The 27868-nt window shown below is 45.1% G+C and overlaps 1 protein-coding gene across 1 annotated transcript in view; it reads right to left on the bottom strand.

Annotated features, from left to right (window-relative positions):
• Positions 1-27868, bottom strand: part of MYO15B (myosin XVB) — a 205917-nt gene that overhangs the window by 142712 nt on the left and 35337 nt on the right. Inside the window, exons 10-12 of the mRNA XM_089654889.1 lie at positions 24597-24703; positions 18016-18077; positions 10958-11045 (exon numbers count right to left, since the gene is read on the bottom strand). Coding sequence (XP_089511015.1) covers positions 10958-11045; positions 18016-18077; positions 24597-24703 — 257 coding nt within the window. The remainder of the gene's footprint in view (positions 1-10957; positions 11046-18015; positions 18078-24596; positions 24704-27868) is intronic.

The following is a 27868-nucleotide window of genomic DNA, read 5'->3' as shown; positions in this document are numbered from 1 at the left end:
GGTGGGCCAGTCTTTGAGCATGTCGGTCTCTGCCAAAGTGCACGGCAGCGCCGACGTGTGGAGCTGTAACTACGGTCAGGGACAGTACATGTCATTTACGGCCCACTGGGTGAACGTGGTGCCGGCACAGCCGCACCAGCAACTTGGACAGGTCACGCCGCTTTTGCCTCCACGTTTGCACGTCCTTGGTCCAGCAAAGATGTCCGCCTCTACCACCTCTTCTTCCGCCGTGTCCTCAGCCGCCACCCCCGTGCCAAGTCCCATTACCCGACCGGCATATCACATGTGCAGGGCGCAACGGTGTCACGCTGTGCTGCACCTGGTATGCCTTGGCGAACGTAGTCACACAGGGGAGGAACTTCTGAGTGTAATGAACAGAGAAATCGACATATGGCTGTCTCCGTGCAAACTGAAAATCGGAACCATGTTGACCGACAACGGAAAGAACATGGTGTCTGCTCTGCGTCAAGGAAGGTTGTGCCATGCGCCATGCATGGCTCACGTGTTCAATCTGGTTGTCAAGCGGTTCCTAAAATCCACCATCCCACTGCAAGACATCCTTAAAATGTCACGTAAACTTTGCATGCATTTCAGCCATTCCTACACCGCAAAGCACACCCTCCTTGAGCTGCAGCAGCAGAACGGAATTCCACAGCATCGCCTGATTTGCGACGTTGCAACAAGGTGGAATTCAACCCTACATATGTTAGACCACCTTTACGAACAGCGAAAGGCCATCACCGATTTCCTGATGTTACAAGCGGATAAAGGTACTCCCCTGTGTAACTTAGATGTCAGCCATTGGCAGCTCATGCGTGACACCTGCCGCTTGCTCAGGCCCTTTGAGGAGGCCACGCTATTCGTGAGTCGGCAGGACTATGGGATGAACGACATCATTCCTCTGTTGCACGTCCTGGAACAAATGCTGTTAACAATGGCTGGTCAGGGTGCGGTGGACGTGGCGCACAGATCTCAACGCCACATTACCCCTGTGGGGGCAGGACAGGAAGAAGATGAGGAGGTAGAGGAGGACATTGGTGCTCAGGAATTATTGAGTGAAATGGGTGGTTTTTCCACTCAGCGGACAGGAGTGGAGGAGCAGGAGCATCTGGTAGAGGAGGAGGAGGAGGAGACAGAGGACCCAGACGCACCGTGGCAGTATGCTGTGGAGATGGAGGCAGGGAGTCCCTCGCATTCCTTGGCACAAATAGCCCATAGCATGCTCGGTTGCTTGCGTAGCGACAGCCGAATAATAACCATCAGACAGAGGGATGACTTTTGGCTGTCCACCTTGTTGGACCCTCGCTACCGTTCAAAAATGGTGGCCTTTTTCACACCTGCTGAGAGGGAGGCCAAAATAAAGTACTATAAAAACCACCTATGTAGTCAGTTGGTCTCTGCCTTTCTGTGCCAACGTCCATCCTCAGACACTGTGGGCCCTGTGCGCTCGCGTTCCGCTGCCATGGCAGCAGGGGAGGGGTGGGGTGGTAGGAGCAGTGGCAGCTCCACCAGCAGCGGCTGCCTCAGTCTGCAGTCGATGATGAGTAGCTTTCTTCACCAGCGCAGTGAGGAAACTACTAACCAGCCGCAGCAGCAGCAGCATCAGGTGGACCTGGAGCAGGACCTCAAACAACAGGCTCGGGCCTACTTGGACAGCACCCTGCCAACCGAGGTAGACAATCCCCTTGACTACTGGGCAACGAAACTTGACCTTTGGCCCCAACTAGCTGAATTTGCCCTTGAAAGGCTGTCATGCCCGGCCAGTAGCGTGGCATCGGAGCGCGTGTTTAGTGCGGCAGGAGGTATTGTAACTCCGCGGAGGACACGACTGTCCACCCAAAGTGTGGAGAGACTCACGTTTGTGAAAATGAATCAGGCGTGGATTAGTCTGGATTTCAAACCACCAGTTCCTGACACAACTGACTAAATCCGCCATGAATCATGCCCCAAACATGTTATTATTTTTAACATAGGCCTCTGTATGGCCTTCAATTTAAGCTGCTTACGCTTCGCCACTCTGCCATGGGCCCCTGTACCGCCTCCTCTTGCTGCTGCCAGGTCCAGAGTGTGTCATGGGTCCCTGTACGGCCTCCCATTGCTGCTGACTTCATCGCCAGACTCTGCCATGTGCCACTTTCAGGTCTCCTTACACTGTTGGTGGGTTCCATTTTGTGATAGGGTGCTGTATGGCCTTCCATTGCTGCTGCCTCCACCGCCACCCTGCGCCATGTGCCTCTGTCGTCTGCTCACGCTGCTGACGGCTTCCGCTTTTTAACCTAGGCCTGTGTATGGCTTCCGAATACTGCTGCCTCCACCGCCACCCTGCGCCATGTGTCTCTGTCGTCTGCTCACGCTGCTGACGGCTTCCGCTTTTTAACCTAGGCCTGTGTATGGCTTCCGAATACTGCTGCCTCCACTGCCACCCTGCGCCATGTGCCTCTGTCGTCTGCTCACGCTGCTGACGGCTTCCGCTTTTTAAACTAGTCCTGTGTATGTCTTCCGAATACTGCTGCCTCCACCGCCACCCTGTGCCATGTGCCACTTTCAGGTCTCCTTACTCTGTTGGTGGGTTCCATTTTGTGATAGGGTGCTGTATGGCCTTCCATTGCTGCTGCCTCCACCGCCACCCTGTGCCATGTGCCTCTGTCGTCTGCTCACGCTGCTGACGGCTTCCGCTTTTTAACCGAGGCCTGTGTTTGGCTTCTGAATACTGCTGCATCCACCGCCACCCTGCGCCATGTGTCTCTGTCGTCTGCTTACGCTGCTGACGGCTTCCGCTTTTTAACCTAGGCCTGTGTATGGCTTCCGAATACTGCTGCCTCCACCGCCACCCTGCGCCATGTGCCTCTGTCGTCTGCTCACGCTGCTGACGGCTTCCGCTTTTTAAACCAGTCCTGTGTATGTCTTCCGAATACTGCTGCCTCCACCGCCACCCTGCGCCATGTGCCACTTTCAGGTCTCCTTACACTGTTGGTGGGTTCCATTTTGTGATAGGGTGCTGTATGGCCTTCCATTGCTGCTGCCTCCACCGCCACCCTGCGCCATGTGCCTCTGTCGTCTGCTCACGCTGCTGACGGCTTCCGCTTTTTAACCGAGGCCTGTGTTTGGCTTCCGAATACTGCTGCATCCACCGCCACCCTGCGCCATGTGTCTCTGTCATCTGCTCACGCTGCTGACAGCTTCCGCTTTTTAACCGAGTCCTGTGTTTGGCTTCCGAATACTGCTGCATCCACCGCCCGCTCACTGCTGCTGCCAGGCCCGTAATCTGTCATGGGCCCCTGTACCGCCTCCTCATGCTGCTGCCAGGTCCAGAGTGTGTCATGGGTCCCTGTACGGCCTCCCATTGCTGCTGTCTCCATCGCCACACTCTGCCATGTGCCACTTTCAGGTCTCCTCACACTGCTGGTGGGTTCCATTTTGTCATAGGGTGCTGTATGGCTTCCCATTGCTGCTGCCTCCACCGCCACACTGTGGCTCCACACTCTGGTTTTGGCCCCGTGACTGCCCAAATGAGTGAAGTGTGCGGTGATTCTAAGATCGACGGCACTCATCTGCATGTCATACTGACTGACAGTATTAGTTCTCTTCCCCAGCAGACTCCAAGGGCATTTAAATTAAAGGTACAGTGTTCTGCACTAATATAAAGGCTCTCTGAAGCCTAGAAACACCCTTTTAAGTTAAATTCGCAGCGAATATATTCGCCTCAAATCAAATTTATTCCGCGAATTCGCCGAATCGAATTTTTGAATAATTCGCTCATCTCTACTCCTGAGGTTACCTGTGGGTTTTTCTTTGTATCAAGAACAATTCTTCTGGCAGTTGTGTACAATCTTTCTTGGTCTGATTTATTTTAGCGTGGGATAACATTTTCCACTTCTTAATAAGTTATTGAACAGTACTGACTGGCATATTCAAGGTTTTGGATATCTTTTTGTATCCTTTTCCATCTTCCATGAAGTTCCATTACCTTGTTATGCAGGTCTTTTGACAGTTCTTTTCTGCTCCTCATGGCTCAGTATATAGCTTGCTCATCCTGGCTGGGTCGTATTAACCTGATAAAAATGGTAATTCTCCCGAAGATACTGTATAAATTTCAGATGATTCCCATTAATCTTCCAGAGGTGTATTTTAGGACAATTAAGCGAATGGTAACTAAATATATATGGAAAAATAAAAAACCTAGGATATCATATGAAGTGCTAAGCAGAAATAAAGAAAAGGGGGGGTTGGGAGTACCGGACTTTAAAAGATACCACAGGGCAGTCATTTTAGCAAGAATTTTTGACTGGACATATAATTCAAAGAGTAAACATTGGGTCACAATTGAAAATACACTTAGTAGAAAGGAGTTGGGTAGGAGTGTATGGGTGCCACCACAGTTTAGAGAATTAGAGGAGAGCACGAGTATATACACGAGAATTGTAATAAGGGACTGGGATAAAATGCACAAACAGAGGAAATGGGATTTTAATTCATTATTAATGTCACTAAGAAACTCAGAGTTTTTCCCCCCAGGTAAAGAGGAAATTTCAGGTAGATGGATTATGAAGGAAGACGCTCAGTTGAGAGATGTAATGGAGGGGGTAAACTTAAGAACACTGGAGGATTTGAAAAGGGAAGAGGGAAGGATTTTCACTAGGATAGATATATGGAGATATAATCAATTGAAACAATTTGTGGAGAAATTGACGAAGCCCCTTAGAACTAGGAAAGAGTGGAATGAATTTGAGAAATACTTAGAAGACCGAGGTGATGGGAAACACAGCACTGCTAAAGCATATAAAGCTCTCACGGATTTAGATAGTAAGTTTAAATTAAAATATATAGAAAAATGGGAAAAGGATTTAGGATTGGAGTGGGAAGAGCACACACAGAGGAAAATATATAGAATGGTACACGAAAATATTAGCATGCGTGAGGTGGAAATGAATTTTAAATGTTTGACAAGGTGGTATTTTACAGCGGTGATAGAGCACAAGTTGAGTGAGGAGAACCAACCCTGGTGTTGGCGAGGGTGTGGAGGGTTGGGCACGATGTATCACATATGGTGGGAATGTTCAAAAATAAAGTATATTGGGAAAAAATTAGAAATCAAATCACGACTATCACTGGAATAGAGATAGGACTGGACCCTGAAACCTGTCTTTTTCATAACTCAATATTACCTGGAAATAAATATAAAGAACTGGGTATAATGTGCTACTTAAATGCAGCAAAAAGTCTGATTCCTAGGTTTTGGCGTAAAGTTGAGGTACCGAGGGAAGAGGATTGGATGAATAGAGTGGACCAGATTGCTAGAATGGAAAAACTTTATTATATGCAGGAAGATAGGATGGTGACATATCATATGAAATGGGGGAAATGGGAGGAGTTCAAAGTAAAGGTAAAGGAAGGTACTGAGTAAGTAAGCATAAAGAAAAGGGAAAGAGAGGATAAGAAGAAAGGAAGAGAAAAGAGGAAAGGCCAAGGAAAAGGAGAAAATATAGCAATTAGCCTGTCTTTCTTTCTTCTTCTTTTCCAAGCCTCGGTATCCAGAGGATGTGAGATACAAGTCGATCAGATAGATGTCAGGGGTATATTGAAGCGGGGTGGGAGGGTTGAAAGGAAGGGAGTTAGGGGGAGAAAATGATATGAAATTAGTGTTTTATGAGATTTTGTAATGTTATATTTTTACATTATGTAAATGTGTATTGTTTTATTTGAAAAATAAATAAATATTTAAAAAAAAAAAAAAAAGTATATAGCTTGCTCAGTGCATCCACGTGAGAGCTAACAATTTCATTGACTATACACAGGCACTAATTACAAATGAAAAATCCACAGATGTGGGAAATTAACCTTTAATTGCCATTTTAACCTGTGTGTCACCTTATGTGTTTGTACTAAGGCCAAACATTCCAGAGTGTGTCAACTTTTGGGTGATTTCTGTTATCATTATGATCTAAAAAGGTGCCAAACAACTATGTGATAATAAATGGCTTCACATGATCACTATCCTTAAATAAAAGACATGACCAGTCATACAGTATTTTCAATAATAATGACAAAAATATATTTTTTCTGCCAGGGTATGCAAACTTTTGAGCACAATTGTAGCTTGCTGAAGTACCAGGTATCAATAACAATTGACTTTTTCCCCCATAAGATACTGTTGTCTCCTATTTTTTCATCTGTTTTTTTTTTATCTCAGTTCTGTTGTTCACCTCCAGCCTTTTTTTCCAACCACTTCTTTGCACTAACTCCAACATAAGCTACACAACATTGCCTAGGGCTGGTTTCCAAGACCACACTTGCACAATGTGTTTTTGCCCAGCTGCTTGCCACTTGTGACCTCATATCCAGAGGTGCTTGCATAAGGACAGTTATTGTAGTAGCAATAAATAAAAACTGGATATTTAAACAGATTGAAAACAGCTTTTGAAATTGCATTAGTGTGTTAAAGCCCAACTGCAGGCTAGATTTTTGGTTTTAGCAATGCCCCCCAGCAGGTGTTCAAAATAAAATAGAAGCTATGACAGCAATATTCTCCTATAACCTAGAGCAGTGGTCGGCAAGCCGCGGGTCACGAGCCACATGCGGCTCTTTACACACTCTAATGCGGCTCTTCTGTGTGCCAGGCGCCCGCTCCCCTCCCTCCTCTCGGGCGTCCACCCCAAAAGTCAGGACTCTGCAGCTAGCCCAGCAATGGGCAAACTACGGCCCGGCGGACCTTTTAATCCGGCCCGCGGAGCGTGGCAAACATTGGCTGTCAGGATGTAGGCGGGGCAGCGTGACGAACTCCTCTCCTCTCACAGTCCGCCCTGAAGACCGGAACGGCGCGGGAACACGGCGAGAGGAACGCGCGGAGCAAAGGTAAGTGAATTGACACAATATGGGGAATGAATTACTATAGGGGGGATGAATTACTATATATGGGGGATTAATTACTATGGGGGATGAATTACTATATGGGGGATGAATTACTATATGGGGGATGAATTACTATATGGGGGATGAATTACTATGGGGGATGAATTACTATGGGGGATGAATTACTATATGGGGGATGAATTACTATGGGGGATGAATTACTATGGGGGATGAATTACTATATGGGGGATGTATTTTCAGTTTTAAAAATGTGGCTCTCAAAATAAATTTCAATCGTGGTTTTGGCGAGATTTGGCTCAGTTGAAAAAAAAGGTTGCCCACCACTGACCTAGAGAATCCCTCTGCAGTACCTCTTTTCCACCACAAAATGATCTCAGTCTTCTGGGGTGAATGATGCCAACTTTCACTCAACACAGTAGACTTAGAACATACTGTGAACGCAGGGCCCTCTTAAGGGGGCATGACCATGGCACCTTGCATTTAATACGTAATGCTGCAGGCAGCAGTGCAAATTTTAATTTTAAAGTGCAATATTGCCGTTCACAATTCCATGCCCTATTTGTGCTCAAAGTGTTACACTTTAAACAAAAAAGAAAGTTTTATGGCCATTTCTTTTATATGACTGGTTTATTTACTGGGCAGCACAGTGGCTAAATGGTTAGCACTTCCGCCTGGCAGTACTAAGGTCGTTGGTTCAAGTCCCAGCCACGGTACCACCTGCCTGGAGTTTGCATGTTCTCCCTGTGCCTGCGTGGGTTTCCTCTGGGTACTCGGGTTTCCTCCCACACTCCAAAGACATGCTGGTGGGTTAATTGGATCCTGTCTAAATTGGCCCTTGTATATGAATGTGAGTTAGGGACCTTAGATTGTACACCCCTTGAGGGTTAGGGACTGATGTGAATGTACAATAGATATGTAAAGCACTGCGTAAATTGACGTCGCTATATAAGTACCTGAAATAAATAAATAAAAATAAAATGTATTGATTCACGGATGTTTTTATTCATTTATTGACACTAGATATAGTGGCATAGTGAATAGAGAGATATGATATTTTTTAAGAATTGATTCATAGAGCATGGTACAGAGAACTTTAATAGTTGTATGTTTTATTGGAACACGTGGATTAATATATTATTATTTTTTCACTAGATTTATTTAGAGGTCTGTATGAATTGAGCAGGAGTGCTGATATTGGTTTAATTGTAATGATTGTTATCGTGTGGTCTGCTGTGTGTGATCTCCAATCAGTCTCTCTGCCCTGTTATCAAATAAATAAGAGGATGTGAGCCTCAAAAAAAAAAAAATAAGCGATTGCAGGGGGGAATTACAGAGCATCATTTAACTGACAGCAATAAATCTGCCCGGGGCTGCAGATTGATATCACATCCAAGATGGTGGCAGTCAGCAGTAGCCCCACGCCTGTTCAGTCCCGTAATGCCAGAGTGGGAGATTAAAGAGTATCTATGGTCAAAATGTAAAATCATATATTGATTTCCACATTGTATTTCAATTATTTTTAGCCTACTGCTTTTTATCTGAATGATCTTGAAGTTTGTAAACTTACCTCGTGTAGATCCCCACACTTTTACTCACTGAATTCTGTGACACATATTCACTATGCCCAACTTCCTGGATTCCCTGCATGCTTTGCAGCTTCTCCTCGGCCGGTTATTTTCAATTTCTAAAGACTACATATCCCATGGTACCTTGCTGACTGCAAGCATTGATTGTTGTACTGACTCCACCCCCTGAAACTCCTTCTCTCAGCACCACTGTAGTTCAGGAGGCTCTGGGAAATGTGTGACACAGCAGTGCCTATTTATAGAACAGTGAATACGTGTCACAAAATTCAAGTAAGTAAATGTTTGGTTCTTCACAAAGTAAGGTTGTACAGGGCCCCAAGGTTTCTAAAGATGGCCCTGCCACTACTCATTCTGCCTCCAGCAGTCTTCTGAAGCCAGCATGAAGAATTCCAGCAAGGAGGGAAGAAGGCTGCTCCACCTCCTGAGTTTGCTATACCATGGTCAGACTGCAATCTCCAGTGTTGACTGCAGAAGCTAGAGCCTGGTGAAATCTCACTACCACTCCTGCCCGAGGAGGTAAGTGTGAATGGATACCAGGATGAGCCTGCATGGAAGGCTGGGAGAGGAGGTGAGAGTGGGCAAGGAAGCTGGCTGAGTCTGCAGGAGGTGGTAGGCACTGGTGTGTGCTTCTGCATCTGGCTTCAACTGCTGCCTCTGTGAATGCTGCTACAGAGCTTGGGCCCAGCATCCATTAATTTACTTATACACCCCCCTCTCAGCTGACATATATCTCCCCAGCCAGTTCCCTATTCCACCCTCCACCCCTACAGGCCCTTTGCACACTAGGACGTTCAACTGCAGTGCATCCCTCTCAGGCGCACTAAAGCATCATCCAGCTCTGCTACAGGCAGCCTGTCAAAGTCTATGGCAAACTGCCACTGGATGTGTCTGAACACTGTGCTGAGTGGTATACTGGTATTTAGGGCACCATCTATTCAGGGGTGAGGAATGCAGGGCCAAAAACTGACACGCATCACCTATTTCATACCCACCACCACCCAGGCTGTCACTCCCCAGCCACTTTCCACCTCCACCCCAAACTGGCACAAATCCCTATCTGACCACTTCTCAGCCCCCAACTCCGACCAGCTTACATGACTCACAGGTAACTTAACACCTCCAGCTGACAGGCATCACTCCTTGGTGCCTCCTACTCCAGAGCTGACAGACATCATTCCATGGACAACCCAGCATTCCAAAATATCTCCCTGGTCACACCGCAGCCTTAAAGACACCCCTCCAATTGACTCACCCCCACCAACAGACATCCCTCCACACCCCCATCCCACTCCAACCAACATCATACTCCGGTAGCTCCCACCTTGGCCTGCTAATTTATGTCCCCTCCAGACCACCTCACACCCCCTGCTGACAGACATCCCTCCCCAACCTTCCTCCCCATAGATTTCCTTCCTCAAGTATCTTAACACCCCTCACTGTCCCCAGCGTAATCTCTCCACTATCACCACTGCACAGTCCTTGGGCAATCGGATTTTGCATATCCTCTGAATATTTCTCCTGCCCTCTGCCATATGCTTCACACTCCTTTTCTACACATACTGTTAAAAGATAATCTACCTGGGTGTCAACTATGCTAGGTACACCACTGCCACTGTATACTTGTTGGGCATGTTATGTTGCACAGGGCAAACTTCATTACTTCGTTACTACCAGTGTTTTGTTGTTTTTGTTTACTTTACCATTTGGTTAATATGTAAAACCACTCCCATTTTAAATCAATGCCCCACCCCTAATTAAAATACATTCTCTGCCCACAATGGCATTCTGGATGCACAGCAAAAAAAAAAGGTGTACCTGGAAATGTTTTTATTTTAAATGTTTGCAACTATGTAGGAATTGCCATTGCTGTCTTGTTTTAAGCCATAGAATGCAAGGCTGTCATCTTTATCCCAACATGTGCACAATTGCAGGTTCCAGGTCACTGACTCACTGAGTACTGATGTAAAACTCAGAATTCTAGGCCTACAGTTTGACTAGATCATAGGAGAGCCAATGAGAATCAGTAGGCAGAAATTGATTCTTTGAAAGTACAAGCAAAATGGAGATCAGAAGGCAGGAGAAAAGGGGGCTGCAAGGATAGCAGCGCGGCAACAGCAAGCAAGAACGGAAGCATGCTAGCAGGCATGGGCCAAAAAGGAGGGGATTGGAACGAGGAGGGGTCATTGGAATTAATTTAATAAAGGTGTTCTATTTGCAAGGGAAGTTGCGCTTTGCAAAGGCAGTTTTCCACAGAGCTTAGAGAATGTGTCGAAATTTCACTTTGCAAAGAACACCCAATCATGTGCAGGGAAAATAAACAGAATTTTCGCTTGCACACGATTGGAAGTCACCTCATTCTCTAAGTGCAAATTGCCTTGTAGTGAACAGACTAAAGTATATGCCTTTAGTAAATCAATACTATTTGATTAATACTTTTGTATCATATAAATGTCGCCTCGTTTTTACAATGCATCAGCATTAGTGTTCTCTTCTGCACTTACCTTGAGGGGCAAAAGAATTTTGTCTTGTAGGTCCAATGCCTCCACCTCCCTTCATCCGCCAGTTAAGATTGTCAGTCTGGTCTAAATCCTGCAAGGGTGAGATATAAAAGCTGAATTTTAATCTACTCATATTTTGCCCTCCCTGCGCTCCCCCCCCATCAACATGATAATGACATTTCTAAATATAATTGTACAGTTTCCAAGGTATACTTTATTTTAGACTCAGTGATATCACCACTGGGTCTCTGTGCTTCTCAATGCAGTGTTACAGATCTTGGCTGCTACAAGGGTCATCTTGACAGCTGTGATTCTGCCTAAACATGAGCTGTATGAGAGGCCCAGCAAGTCATTAGAGAGGTTAATTTGGTGAGCATTGTGGGGGTAATTATCATGATAGAAAGCATCATAGGTTTTAGTTAAAATGATAGGTAAGATAAGGTAGCTGATGAATTGCCCATGTGAAAAGAAAGGAAGTTTACAGGGAAAAGAGATCTTGTGGGGAGAGAGAGAAATCAACATATTTTTAAAGGCAGAAAGTTTTTACCTTAACACTGGGAATGCATTAAGGTGAATAAAACGTATGCCTTTACAACCACTTTAATTTGTTCCTCTCCCACAAGATCTCTATTCCTTTCAAACTTCTTTTCCTTTTACTTGGACACAGCCTCTGCATTCAGGTAAAACACCTTCTGTAATCAGGCTCCACCCCCCAGCCACCCATAATTATTTACCAATATCAACTCAGTGCTCTGCCCAAGAGCAGCAGCACCGCTCTCTCTTCCTCCTTACAGGACTCAGATGCAGCAGTAAGAGCCATTGACTCTTTCGGCTGTCAATCAAATCCTATGAGGAGGGAGCGGGGGGCAGGGCCAAGCTGCACTGTGTATGTCAATAGATACACACAGTCCGGCTCAGAATTGGCTATGGAGGCAATCGAAGAAGAAGAGGACCCAGGAGTGCTGGCAGAGGACCCCAGAAGTAAGAAAATTAAACTTTACAATCACTTTAAGGGCTTTTGATTTAAATGTATTCACCCCTAGTGCCAAGATTCAAGCAAACGGATCAAGGATATGAAGAAGGTTAGCTGTAGTGATGTGTGGGGATGTTATGAACAGAAAGACATCGTCAGCAAATAAACTAGGTTTATGATGATATCCTGCTTACAATGCCTTTGATGTGTTGGTTCATCTGAATTAAGAGGGCTAGAGGCTCACTAGCCAAGGCAAATAATATGGGTGAGATGGGAAAACCCTGTCTGGTACCTCTTGCTGTAGGCAAGTAGTCTAATTTGTATCCAGTATCTTTCAGGTATACATGTGGTTTGAAAAGTAAAGAGGAGGGATCCATTTTAAAAAATTGGGGCCATAGCAGAATCAAATGCCTTCTGAATATCTAGAGATAAAAGGTAGGCTGGTATATGTCTCTTCTGCATGGCATTCAATAGGATTGATACCCTACAGATACCATCCCTGTCAAGTTTCAGTAGTAGTGAGCCCTTGTAGATCACCAACTCTGGGTTTCCTAGGGCACAGAGTCCTAGCCTGTTTCTTCACAAGGGCCCCTGATGTTGGGGATGGACTTGCAGTAAACTGGGACCAGGACTCAGCCCCCAGGTATGCCCGGCTATTGATGCAGAGACCACTAGCATGTGCATAGTACAATGACAGGAGTCAGAAGGAAATCCAGAAATTGAAAGGGACTGATGGTTTAGGCAGCAGTGAGGGAAAGGGACTACAGGTGGACAGCACTGAAAGGGGGGCAGGAGTAAGCGTAGGCAGTGGAGCAGCTTTGTACTAAAACAATGGGCTGATAATGTTGAAGGAGGTAGAGGTGGTGCACTTAGCCCTGAGTACAGAGAAAGGTGGAAGCACCTTAGGGAGACAAGTCTGATGGCATTGCGTCCTACCCATGACAACACCTGACCTGAGTCCAATCTAGATAGGGTGAATGTTTTTGCAACCACAGAAGTCCAAGAATGATGGGACTAGAAGGATGGGAATTAGGAAGGATCAGGAAGGAGATTTCCTCACAATGAAGAACACTGACATGCATATTTATGGAGGTAGTTCTGAACTGTAGGGGTCCTAAGGCCAAGGCAGAGCCATCGACTGCAGATACCAAAAGAGGCGTCACCAAGGGTACGAGCAAAATGCCCAATTCAGAGGCCATGGACTGCTTGATAAAGTTCCCAGCTGTCCCAAAGTCCACATATGCAGATACCTGATATACGTACAGGGCCCAATGCATGGAGACAGGTAAGACAAATTAAGGGAAGGTGACTGAATTCAGGTTGTGGTCTAGATCACCTCTCTCCGTGTAACCTAGTCCTGAGAGTTTTCCTGGGCAGACAGGACTTTAATATGTGACCATCAGCTTCGCCGAAAAGGCATAGGCCAAGTTTCAGGCGACACGCTCACTCTTGTGGCGTAAGGCATGTCCGCCCTAATTGCATAGGTTCTTCAGATGCCAACATAGTTGCAGAGGAGGGTTGTTCAGGAGCTTCCTGGAAAACAGGTGCTAAAAGATCCACTGAGGGGTAAAGTGGACAAGCCCTTTCCAGACTTCACTCTTGGAAGCGGACTTAGATTTGGATGCTAAGGGCGATCAAGTCATCCAGGGTGGACGGTATGGTTCTGCCAGCTAGTTCATCCTTAATGCGATCCGCTAAACCCTGCCAAAAGGTTGCGGTAAAGGCCTCATTATTTCATGCTAGTTCCGAGGCCAAGGTGCGAAACTGAACTGCATATTGCCCAGCAGTCATACTTCCTTGTTGAAGCCAAAGAAGTGCTCCAGCAGAGGATGAGGTCTGTCTGGCACATTGAAGGTCTTACAGAAAGCTTGCTAAAAGGCAGTAAGACTGAAAATCGCAGGATCTCGAAGTTCCCACAGTGGCAAGGCCCAAGGCAGAGCATCACCGGAAAGTAGTGATATCATGTAAGCCACCTTGGAATGATCAGTAGGAAAATTGCCCTGACATGCTTTTGGATCACTAGAAAAGCGATGAGGCGGAGGTCACTGTTTCGAAGGACTGTCCGACACAGGAGATGCAATGAGAGCTGGGGCAGCAGGAACCAGAGCTGGAGTAGGAATGGAGGGAAAGGAAATGGACATAACCTGCAGCTGTTCCAACACAACTGCAACAAAACTTTCATTTGCAAATCTGATAATAATAAACCAGAACTACCAATCTTGGATATTCAAGATGAAAATGCTGCTAATAGGAGAAGGTATGTGGTAATGTATAAATGAAGTCAGGCCAGAACACCCTTCAGATGAGTGGATACCAAAAGACCAGAAAGCTCAGAGCATAATCTCTCTTAGCATAGAAGATGATCAAATCATACATACGTGTAAGTGTGAAACTCCTAAAGAAATGTGGGAAGAATTACAAAGGGTGCATGAAAAAAGTAATCTCAGCAATAAACTGTATTTGATTAGAAAGTTATACCAAACCAAGCTGATGAAAGGCCAGGTTATGCAAGATTACATAAGGCAAACCTTGGAAATGGTTGAACACCTGAGAGGAATAGGAGAAGAAGTAAAAGATTGTCATGTGGCAGCACTATTACTTAGTGGTTTACCAGAAAGTTATGAAACACTTTTAACAGCACTTGATGCACATCTAGATGATGAACTGTATCAGCTGAACTGCAATTAGGTGGTCAATACTGCCAAGGAGGAAAAACATTCAAACTGCATTTACACATGGCACAAATGACTTGGGCACAGAAGTCCTGACATAATAAAGAAATTAACTGAGAATGACTATGCAAGTGGAACACAAATTAGTCCTTGTGATCAAACAATGAAATGCACCAGCTGTATAAAAGGAAACAATACAAGAAAAGCCTTTCAAACACAGAGTAACAGCTGAGCTAAAATACCCCTTTAATTATTTCATTCAGATCTTTGCGGTCCAATGGAAAAATCAACTCCAGGAAAGAAGAGGTATTTCTCACTACTCCAGGTATACTACACTATATCTGTTACACAACAAAAGTGAAGTACCAGATAAACTTGAATGTATTTCGCTAAAGTAAGCAACAAATTTGGTAGAATGCTGAGTGTATTTGGCACAGACAATGGAAATGAATGAATGGAAATGAGGTGATAGCACAAAGACGATTCTCAGAAAGCATGGCATAATATTTCAAACTACTATACCACACAACCTAGAACAAAACTGGGTTGCAAAACTGGGTTGCAGAAAGAATGAACTGTACTATATGTGAGAGTGGAAGAACCATGCTGTTTGATGCAGATATGCCAACTGTACTTGGGGGAGGCAATTATGACCGCATGCTATCTCCAAAACCGACTACCAGGAAAACCCCATGAACTGTGAAATGGAAAAGCCCCAAATTTGAACCATCTAAAAACTTTTGGAAGCTACGTCTATGAGCACATCCCAAAATAAAAACATGCAAAATGGGATGCTTGTGCAAAGGAAAGTGCACTTGTGGAGTACAGTGAATATATATATACATGAAAACAAGCATCAAAGTGACACAGAAATGGAAATGTACACAAACAATTCAAATACTGAAAAAAAAGAAACTAGACCACAAGAGGCTTCACTCTTGCTCCCAAAGCAACATAATAGGGGCTGTAAAAGTCACTAGAAGAAAATTAAAAAGGGACTTTTCTTTTCCGGTCTCCCAGGGATAAGAAAGTAAGACACAGGTACCTGTTGGAGATCCGGGACAGGCGAGGGGTCTCTCGCTTTGGGGCTGGGGGTCTCAGGCAGGCTGGCTTGTGCGGTCTTCCCCCTTCGCTGGGGCCTCAGGCAGGCTGGCTTGTGCGATCTCCCCCCCTTTGGACTGGGGTCTCAGGCATCAGGCAATCTACCCCTGGGCTGGGGGTCTCCGGCAGGCTGGCAGGCAATCTCCCCCTAGGCTTGGGGGTCTCAGGCAGCTGGCAGGTAATCTCCCCTCAGCTGGGGTCTCAGGCAGGTAGCAGGTAATCTCCCCTTAGCTTGGGGTCTCAGGCAGGTGTGGGCGATCTCCCCCTAGCCTTTGGGGTCTCAGGCAGAGTCTGGTAATGAGGGTCCCACCGCAGCTGGGCTCCCTCCGTGACTGCACAGCAGAATGGATGATCGGAGAGCCTGCCATCAGCCTCTTAAGCTGATGCAGGACGCTCTCCGGTTGTCCTGGCAACTGGGGGCGGGCTGGGGGCGGTGTGCCTCGTCGCCCAGCAACGAGGCAAGCTCCCTGGACACGGGCCGCGCTTCTCGTGAGCGCGACCTTTGTCCAGGGACATCCGCAAGTGCGGGAACTTCCCGTGCCCGCGCTGTGGATGACAGGGATCGTGCGGCATCAGCTTGTTGCTGTGATTCCTCTCATCTCTGCAGAAGGCTCACACCTCTCCATAGAGAGGTGTGAACCTTGCTATCCCGTCTCCTCAGGCCTCCCCGGATGGGGACAAGATAGTGGCAGAGGTGAGAGGGGCCGCGCCTCTCGTCCTGCACGGCTTGGCTTCAAAGAGCCACGGCAGGACAGGAGACAGCAGGGGGGGAAGGTCATCCTGACGGGGGGAAGCAGGGGAAGTAGCTGTGACAAGCATAAAAAAAGATAGAACTGGGGAAAACAATAAAGATGGTGATGGAGGAGCTCCATAAGTTAGAACAGTTACATAAAAAGAAGATAGGTACAGATATACATCACAAGATAATTTTTAAAAGAGAACAATTAAAAGATCTTATGGAACAGGAGTTGAGAATGATACCTAAAAGGGTCTCAAAAGAAAGATATCAGTGGGGGAACAGACCATGAAAATACTTAATGAGGAGACTAAAGGAAAAGAAAGCTAAAACTTTTATAGAAAAAATTAAAGATGGAAAAGGAGAAATGGTGTACTCCACCACTGATATTGCTATTATGTTCCAAAAATATTATAGCAGGCTGTATGATGTGAGCGACAGAAATCAAAAAGAAATGGAGGATGAAAAAAAGAGAAAAAGGCAGAAATATTTAAATGAGGTGGGATGCCAAGAATATCAGAAGAAAAATTAGAGGTCCTAGAAAGAACTATCACCCCGGAAGAAATCACCTTGGCCCTAAAGAATACGGCTGCAGGAAAAAGTCCTGGCCCCGACGAATATACTGTGGGCTATTTTAAAAAAATTTAGAGATCTTCTGGTCCCTAAAATGTGTGGATATATGAATGCAGTAGGAGAGAGTTTGAAAATGGATGAATCACTGCAAGCATATACAGTATACCTATCATACTTAAAGAAGGGAAGGATAGCTCACAGTTTGCTAGTTATAGGCCCATATCCTCATTAAACATTAACATAAAATTGTACACTAAGGTATTGGCAACTAGACTGAAGGAGTTGATGCTGGAGTAGATACATCTGGATTAGGTGGGATTCATCCCTGGAAGAGAAGGGAGGGACAATGGCTTAAAATCATTGCTCCTTTTGCAAAGAGCAAAGACAGAGAAACAGCCAACAATATTCCTGTCCATCGACGCCGAAGATGCTTTTGACAGGGTCGACTTGGGATTCATGTTTGACAACTGTCTAAGAAGGAAATACCCCTATGTTTGTATTGATTTTCTCTCATGACTTTTTCAAGTTCCAAGACCGAAAGTGAAGTGAAATCACCCCAAAGTGGACAGTACCGGCACTAAAAATAAATTGACAGGGGTTTTATCCTGTCCCTTCAATATTCCAAACCTTTGCTATGTATACACTTTGGCATCCAATCCTGCTGGCTCAGTGCTCTCGGGAAGCACAGATGAAGTGTCCAACCCTACTGCCTGCAGCCTATCCAAGTCTATGGCAGGCTGAAATACACTGCGGCTGGACAGAGCTGAATGCATAGTACCATATGCATTTAGGGATGTAAGCCTGCAATACAGGTATACCACTCGGTACAGCGATCATCCTCGTCTGGCTGCAGTGTATTTCAGCCTGCCATAGACTTTGAAAGGCTACAGATAGTGGTGCTGGACACTGCACCTGTGCCTCCTGGGTGCACTAAACTAGACAGGCTAAACACCTTGTGTGCAAGGGTCCTTGAGGGTAAAGTAATTATGATGAAAGTGGTACTCACTGATGGTGATGATAGCACTGGATTGAAAAGCTGATCTACGTAGTTCTCCATTCTTTGGGGTCCTGTAAGAAGAGCAAATATGAGACAATGTTTTTTTCATAGTGTTGTTAATAAAACATTGCTGCCACTGATCCCAGGAGTCCTAGGATCCCTAAAAGTTTTCTGTCTATTGGTGGGTCCCCTCACCTTCTCAGTCCATGGTGTGCAGAAAGTGAGAAGATGATGTCCTATAACCTTCAGCAATCAATCAGTGAGAATTAATTAGGTACTGTAACCTCTAACAACCAATCTGTGAGCTGTAATGATGTGCTGTAATCTCTAGCAATAAGTGGTATTGATGCACAATAGCCAATATCAACCAATCAGTGAGCAGTAATAATATGCAGTAACCTCTAGCAACCAATCAGTGAGTAGTAATATGTGCAGTAACCTTTAGCAGCCAATCAGTGAACCGTGGTGATCTGCTGTAATCTCTAGCAACCAATCAGTGAGCAATAATGATTTGCGTATAACCTCTAGTAACCAATCAGTTAGCAGTAATGATGTACAGTAACTTCGAGCAACCAGTCAGTGAGCAGTAATGATATGCTGTAACCTCCGGCAGCCAATCGCAGTCGCTGCCTGATCTGCTGCAGTAAACTGATATTGAGTCTAGCTGCTATTTATTGTATGTCTCAGAACAAGAGCGAATGTGTGTGTGGGGGAAGGTGGGGGGAGAATGTTTGCCTAGGATCCAATCAATATTATAGACGGCCCTGCATATAGCACTGTATCCTATTGTTCAAGGAGCTGTAGAAGCTGATATCCAGTTTGCGCTTCAAGCTCCGCCCACAATGCTTCAAGGAGATGGATGTATGATTTACAGTGCTTGTGTCATCCTCCCTGCACTTCCCTGACACAAGGAACATTGTGTTAGGGGTGTCAGTTTAACACTGAATAAGGTTGCTTTCACACTGATCTAATTTTGGTGCGTTCGTCAGTTAAAAAAAGCAGAAGAAAAGCAGAAGAAAACTGCATCCATTTAAATCCTATGTAGCTCTCTTTACACTGGTCTGTTGTTCTTCAGCTTCAGTTTAAAAAATCCTGCTTGCTGCATTTTTGGTGCATGTTTAGTCCAGTAAAAAAATGCACCAAAAATGCAACCCTCCATTGAAATGAATAGAAACCGCATCATAAACACATCAAAAACATAACACACCTATGGGAAGTTCTTAAGCCCCGGTTTACAGAATCGCATGACAAGGAAAATCGCATTATATTTAATGGTGCCTTCTAATCCAATTAGCACAGTGTGATTATGGAAACGGTTCCTGGTGGACTTCAGTGCGATTTCAACCCCATAGACTTCTATGTTATCTCCCAGATGTCACATCAGCATACTGTATATAAGAAGCATTCCAGTGTGACTTTGAAGGATTCCGTGGGTTTTTTAACCCTCACCTCTCCTCCCTGGTCATCCATGGATTATGATACAGCTGTTATTCTGGACCCTTCCTTCGATTGATCTTTCCTTTAATCGACTGACCTTTCCTTTGACTGATCAACTGACCCTTCCTTTGACCAATCGACTGACCCTTCCTTTGACCAAGTGACTGACTCTTCCTTCCTCCTGACCGTCCCTTATTTTGATCAAAGGAAGGATCAATCGACCCCTTCTTTCGATCAATCAATTGAAGGATCGATCGATTGAATGAAAGATTGTTCGATAAAAGGAAGGATCGATCAATAAAAGGGAGGATGAAAACCATTTAAGTGTGAACCTAGGTTTTAGGCAGCAAGGATGAGGGAGCAGAGGTGAGGGTTAGAAAACAACCCACTGATCCATCAAAGTCGCATAGGAATGTTTCCTACCTATGCTGATGCTACTCTATGGGGCTGAAATCGCACTTAAGTCAGAATATAATGTGAATTCTCTTGTTCACTTGTTCTTGACATACAGTTCTGTGAAGTCTCATCAAATTTGCATGAACAGTTGCACAGAAAACTTATCCCCGGCCGGGGCCCCCTATAGTGGCAGAATGTCAGGGCCATGCGACCCTGGTAGTTCCACCAGTGGTGTCAGTAGTTTTTTATTTATATTTTATTTTTTTATTCTATTTTACAATTTTTTTTTTTTTAACAATTTCATTTTTACACATTTTTAGAAGCCCTGTTGGGGTGATATAACAGGAGTCTAAACAGACCTCTTATGTTTCACCTTTGAGACAGAGAAAAGACATTGAGGGCTGGTTCACACTATAGAAATGCAGTCCAGATGCATTCTGGATGCGTTTTTGCATGCGCATCTTTGACACATTTTTGGAGAGTTTTTGATGTGTTTTTGACGCGTAACAGTGTGTTTTTTATGCATTTCAGTTTTTTTATGTGTTTTACCGCGTTCCAATACAGTTCTGTGCAGGAAAAATGCAGCCTGCTCTTTTTTTTTTCTGCACCCGGAACGCACTGGCACTGCAAGCACTGATGTGAACTATGACATTGACAACCATATACCCTACTTTGTATGCATTTTGGATGCAGAAAAAACGCAACTGAAACGCATGTAGTGTGAACCAGGCCTGAGGACACAGCCCTCAGTAAATTTTATCTGCAGCCCCAGCTGCGCAGAATGAATGGACAGGAATAGCTCTGTGCAGAGCTTCCCGTTCATTCATAAACTGAAGCATAGTAAACGCAGTGATCGGTACAGATCTTTGACTCTATTCATTAGGACAAGGAAGGGGCTGGTAAATTACACATTTATTAGCCCCTTCCCCACTCTCCATCCTGAAGGCATCCCATGGAGCAGCCGGCAGAAGAGGCAAGGAGAGAATGGGGGAGTACACAGGAGCCCGATCCCAGGAGGTAGATAGGAAGCGTGGCATGTAGAGGAACCGATCCCCTCCATAGAAGATGGAGGACATCAGTTCCTCTATATGCCGCCCCTATTTCCCCTCCTATCCAGGTGTACAGGGGGCTGCACAGGCCCCCCTGGAGCTTGGGTCCATGTCGCAATAGATACCTCTGTCCATACGCCCCTGCTCGTAGGCCATGAATGGGCCTTTTGTTTATGCCTTTTGAGCCATCGGGTGCTACGTGCAGGCAGCACATTCAATTCTTTGGGGACAAAAAGCTGCATGGACACAGCCAGCCAGACGTGTGGGAGAGCGTCCCTAAATGCACACTGTTTGCGTTCAGGACTGCTCACCCCTATGTCTATCATATAGGAATCAACGACTGTGCCTGCACAGCTGCAGCATCTTCGTAGACTTGAATGGGTTGCCTGCAGCACCTGTCAGCTCAAGCTGCACAAACACATGCTGCATTCATGGACTATGGACCTCACTGCCTGTGTGAATGAGGCCCTAGAGAGCAATGGAAATCATACTTTGAGATTGAATAAGCAAAGCTAGAGACATTAGGATTGGCTTGTTTTAAAGATCCTTTACAGCTTTGTTAACAATAGGTAACATGTTCCCACTGCTGCACCCTCTCCCCAATCTACCACCTCTAGTGACAGTGGAATCTTCTCCCTGAACTTGCTGTCACAATTAAAAAATAAAATGCATCATTCATTCACAGACTTCTGTGAATAGGAAAACTACAAATACCGTCAGTCTTTGCAGCTGATGGCCTGTAAGTTTCAATGAACTACCAGAGCAATGGTGGATGCTCTAGGAAGTTCAATGATGGTTCCTGTTGTGTATCTGCCTGCCTGTATGAGGTACGGGCAGACAGCTTACACTGACAGTCTGCGGGAGCTTTGCATTGCAACCGTGATTTGCTGATCGCGGGTGCAATGCATTACAGACACCTAATAAAAAAAATAATGCACACTCTTTTACCTGCAAAAAAGATGTGCATTTATTTATTTTTTTTAATGATGAGGAGATGGGAGGTGCCCCCCCTCACACAGTGACCTTAGCCCACAAGGTCCCTATGTCTGACCGGCAGCCATCTTTGGAATTTTATGTAAGTTGAATACTTGTTTTTATTACGCCTTTTGAAATAAAAATACTACACTATCAGATACCTCTCTCCTGGGCTTGTTTATGCTACGAGCCCCCCCAAGGTGATTCCTGACACATGAGAGTGTGCAACATCCCCCTGGTGGCTGATGACGGGAGGTGATTCCTGATATAAGAGAGAGTGTAACATCCCTCTGGTGGCTGATGACGGAATACCAGGAGATGACACAGAGTACCTGGAGGTTGCTGACCTGATGACCATTCATGTTGCAGTGTCTCAGATCCAGTAACCAGGAGTAGGTCTTATTTACTCCAATGGTTCTGGTTAGTGCAATCAACATTCATTCTCTATACCACAGATGTGATGGATTTCTCCTATTATTTTGCAAACTCCAATGGATAGATTGACTTTGGCACCATTGTCACCATATACACTTTGCTTTGTCTTCAGGATATCTAGCATATTTTCACATTATTGGTCTCTGCACCAAGCCTCTTATTGCTCATCTGCTTATGTATATCATGTATACTGTATTTTAGAATTTATTATCTAGCTTTTAGCGCTGCATATTTTATGTTTAAAGACTGTAAGGTAACCATTTTTTTTAATGAGAGGTGCTTTGATTTGTATCCAGAGTGCATTAAAAGTGTAAACAAGCCCTAAATGTATAATTTGGTCAAGTTATTTGAGAATCTGTAGTCTTACATAAGTTTTCTTTTGGATAAACACTAATTAAATGTACAGAATTATATCAGTATGCGCTAAGGTTTATAGTTTGTAATTTCAAATGTCATGTGAGGACTGCAAAAACAAATTAAGTTAAACTAAGTATTTTTTTTTAATCATACACATGGTTGGTGTAAATAATCTTAATGCTCGTTAATTTGTTTTTTAGGTTCTGTAAATAAGCATAAAACACAAAAGTGAGCGCTATAGGTGAGCTGCTGTAACACCACAAAAAGGTACCAAAAACCTGCTGAGACCAATAAGACGAAGTAAAGGTGCACTGCAAAGATCAATATTATTATTATACAGTATTTATATAGCGCCAAAAGGTTTGCTCAGCGCTGTACAATATAGTGGGGGACAGTACATGAGACAATACAGTAACAAAATACACGAGGGGTTCGAGGGCCCTGCTCCTTCGAGCTTACAATCTAGGAGGGAGGAACTCTAAAATACAATAAAGTGCAATGTATCCAAAACATATAAACCAGCAGGAAACAATGGTTATGTTACTCTTCAACTTTTGTCTTTAAAGTGAAGATAGTGCTAATGAAGGTGACAAGTAAATCAGTGCTGGCAGATATGTAAAGTGACACAGTGTAAATAATCCTCCTTAAAGTGATTAATAGTGCCGATAAAGTGACAGTGAAGTCCACATATATTAATAAACATGTTGTTCCAATATGAGATCTCAGATAAAGGTGATCCTCTTTCTATCTTCTGATGATATATAGAAATAATGGAATTGCGCACTCACCAGATGCGCAATAACATCACGCATTTGAGAACACAATTTCTCAGTAGGTCAGCTGGATCCTCTTATGGACATCTATACCCTGGTATGGACTCCCCTCTGGATCATCAGTGGAATGCAGCACCTCTCACCTCCTCCTTAGATGGCTCTGTGGGTGGTTAGGCTCCAAAAAAGGATGCCAGAATAGCGTGATACTGCTGTATAGTGTCACACGGAGTCGGTGACCCGGGACAGCGCAAGGCAAGGTGTGTTCTCTGCACATTGATTGATCCGCGGAGCTCAGGTAATCAGTGTGCAGAGAACACACCTTGCCTACGGAGGAGGTGAGAGGTGCTGCATTCCACTGATGATCCAGAGGGGAGTCCATACCAGGGTATAGATGTCCATAAGAGGATCCAGCTGATCTACTGAAAAATTGTGTTCTCAAATGCGTGATGTTATTGCGCATCTGGTGAGTGCGCAATTCTATTATTTTTATATATCACCAGAAGATAGAAAGAGGATCACCTTTATCTGAGATCTCATATTGGAACTTCACGTTTATTAATATATGTGGACTTCACTGTCACTATTAATCACTTTAAGGAGGATTATTTACACTGTGTCACTTTATATATCTGCCAGCACTGATTTACGTGTCACCTTAATTAGCACTATCTTTACTTTAAAGACAAAAGTTGAAGAGTAACATAACCATTGTTTCCTGCTGGTTTATAAGTTTTGGATACATTGCACTTTATTGTATTTTAGAGTTTATATTGATCTTAGCGCTGCACCTTTACTTGGTCTTATAGGTTCTGTAAATAGTTTATAGATGTGCATGGAGGTTTTCATATTTTCTACTTATATATAAAAGGTATCCTATCTGCATAGCAGTGCTGCACAGTGATTGTGCTTTACAGTTCATCTCAATATACTGGGCTTCTCAGTCTGTTAATACACTCTGACTTAATTGGCAATCAGTCAGCAGGGAAGATCATTGCATTTTTTGTCATATAGAAACCCACACATTTATATACGAAATGAAACCAAGTCTGTAAGAAACAGAAAGTACAAACAGAAAAGCAACATAAAAAGATACATTTTGGTAAATGGTATTCACTAAAATCACCATGCAATTCCCCTCATGCACATATGTGCGCATGTAGAAACATACCTCCAGTAATGTTCACTGAATACATCTCATCTACACCTGGCTCCATTGCTCCAGTTGGTAAAGGAGGGGCCAGCATTGTCGGAGCTGGGGGGATTGAAGGATCAGGTCTATAAATGAGAAAAAAAAAATTATAAATCATTTGGTAGGATCCATGTTTACATGCACAAGTTTCTTCTGTGAGTTAAGATTAGGATCTATCCTTTGTTTTTTCCCATTTTCCAATGCCATTTCCCTTGTTTTAGGTCAGTGAGTGTGAAGACAGCAAGGCAATCATTTTCACTACCTTACCTTTTATTATGGATATTTTAGAAAACGTAAACACAGCTAAACATGTTTTTAGTCCAGTCTTTATCTGCAAACAATCATACTAGCATGCATAAGCAGAGGTGACCTTCAGGCTTAAGGCTGGGTTCACACATATGCGGTATATCGCATGTGATCCGCACAGGATCCGTACCGCATGCATGTGCAAATCACATGCAAATTGTGTGCGGTGCGATTGCAGCCATACCAAAAAGGTACAGGACCCTTTTTTTGGTCCGCACTAGAATTGGATCGCATGGGTATTCACACCCATGCGATCTGATTCTGCACAGCGCACCAATTTTGGGGGTGTTGTTAACACACACACCCGCAGCGGTTCACATGAACAGGGTGCAATTATGATGCGGTGCGGAATTCGCACAGAAAACAGTGTGAACCCATTGCCAGTAAAAATGTCAATGTTCAGGAATATCCTCTATTTCTGTGTAAGAGCCGGTCCACACCTGAATCGCACAGGAACACGCTTTCCTTGTGGGATTCAGAACAGTATGATTTTGCAGCTTATTAATTTGAAATGGGTACTGTAGTACTATGCTATCTGGTGCAGGGAATTGCACTGTGTTTGGGGTGCCGTTAACAATGAATTGACACTTGCAGCACTAAATGAGCACGGAACACACCTTTCCTGCACAACATTCTGGTGTGAACCAGCATTCAGTTTAGTTTGGACCAGCTCCCTTCTACCTCCTAAACTTACTATAAGTTCTTTAACCACTTGCCTACTGGGCACTTTTACCCCCTTCGTGCCCAGGCCAATTTTCAGCTTTCATCGCTGTCACACTTTAACCACTTGCCTACCAGGCACTTATACCCCCTTATTTACCAGGCCAATTTTCAGCTTTCAGCGCTGCCGCATTTTGATTGACAATTGCGCGGTCATGCAACATTGTACCCATATGAAATTTTGATCATTTTTTTCTCACAAATAGAGCTTTCTTTTGGTGGTATTTAATCGCCACTGGGCGCTTTACTTTTTGCGCTATAAATACAAAAGGTGCAAAAAATTTGGAAAAAAAAAAAGTTTCTTTGTTTCTATTATAAAATTTTTCAAACAGGTAATTTTTCTCCTTCACTGATGTGCGTTGATGAGGCAGCACTGATGGGCACTGATAGGCGGCACTGATGGGCACTGATAGGCAGCACTAAAGGGCACTGATAGGCAGTACTAATGAGGTGGCACGGATAGGCGGCACTGATAGACAGCACTAATGAGGTGGCAAGGATAGGCGGCACTAATATGCAGCACTGATAGGCGGCACTGATAGGTGACACTGATGATGGGTACTGATAGACGGCACTGACTGGCATCACTGCTCGGCACTGACTGGCACAACTGCTGGGCACTGACTGGTGGCACTGACTGGCAGCACTGCTGGGCTGCACTGGTGGGTGGCACTGGTGGGCAGCACTGGTGGGTGGGCACAGGTGGGTGGCACTGGTGGGCACATGTGGGTGGCACTGGTGGGCACAGGTGGGTGGGCACAGGTGGGTGGCACTGCTGGGCACAGGTAGGTGGCACTTCTGGGCACAGGTGTGTGACACTGCAGAGTGGCACAGGTGGATGCACTGCTGGGCACAGGTGGGTGCACTGCTAGGCACAGGTGGGTGATCTGCTGGGCACAGGTGGGCGGAGTTAGTGGGTGCACTGCTGGGCACAGGTGGGCAGAACTTGCGGGTGGCATTGCTGGGCACCGATCATCAGGGCACTGATCATCAGTGCCCTGATGATCGGTGCCGATCCTCGCTCTGACAACTGCCGGTTCTCGGCAGTACTTTCCTCACGATCTGACAGCGTGAGGAAAGTGCAGCCGAGAACCGGCACTTGCATTTCCCTCTGATCAGCGTGTCATTGGACACCGCTGATCAGGTGGTAAAAGGCCGCTGTGATTGGCCTTTTACCACATCACGTGATCAGCTGTGTCCGTAGGACACAGCGATCACGGAGATCGCCGGGTGCGCGCCCCCTGGGGCGCGTAGGAGAGCGCGTTCTGGGGGGACGTCATATGACGTCCACTCAGAACTGGCCGGCCGCAGTGCAGCCGTTATTCGACTATCTGCGGTCGGCTACTAGTTAAATGACAATTGCGCAGTCATGCAACACTGTACCCAAATGAAAGTTTTATCATTTTTTCACACAAATAAAGCGTTCTTTTGGTGGTATTTAATGGCCACTCTGTGTGTTATTTTTTGCACTATAAGCAAAAATGAGCAAAAAATTAAAAAAAAAAAAGTTTTTCTTTGTTTATAAAATTTAGCGAACAGGCAATTTTTCTCCTTCACTGATGTGCATTGATGAGGCTGCGCTGATAGACAGCACTGATGAGCACTGATAGGCAGCACTGATGGGCACTGATAGACTGCACTGATAAGGCAGCACTGGTAGGCATTGATGAGAAGGCATTGATAATGCTGCACTGATATGCAGCACTGATGGGCACTGATAAGCGGCATTGATGGGCACTGATAAGTGGCACAGATGAGCACTAATGGGCGGCGCTAACTGCCGGCACTGATGGGTGGCACTGCTGGGCACTGATGGGCGAAACTGCTGGGCAGCACTGATGAGTGGCACTGATGGGGAGCACTGATAGGTGACACTGCTGGGCACTGGTGAGTGGCACTGCTGGGTGGAACTGCAGGGCACTGATTATCACTGTGACAGGGTGAGGAAAGTGCTGCGGATAACCGTAAACAGTATTTACTGGACACAGCTGATCATGTGGTAAAAGGACACAGCGATCATGGAGATCTCCAGGTGCACGCCACTGGGGGGCATGCGGGAGGGCGTGTTCTAGGATGACATCATATGACGCCCTCCCAGAACTGGACAACTACGCTGTAGCCGTCATTCGGCTATAGCGTGGTTGTAAAGTTGTTAATGTGATAGGTTTACCTAGTGACCAATCAGGAGGCTTGAGAAATGGGGTTAACCTCAACTACTCTCCACT

The sequence above is a fragment of the Staurois parvus genome, unplaced genomic scaffold, assembly GCF_062004578.1.
Source record: "Staurois parvus isolate SC_StPar_1 unplaced genomic scaffold, SC_StPar_1.0 ptg000813l, whole genome shotgun sequence".
NCBI lineage: Eukaryota > Metazoa > Chordata > Amphibia > Anura > Ranidae > Staurois > Staurois parvus.
Note: the sequence above shows the minus strand (reverse complement) of the source record. Positions and strands in the feature narration are given on the sequence as shown.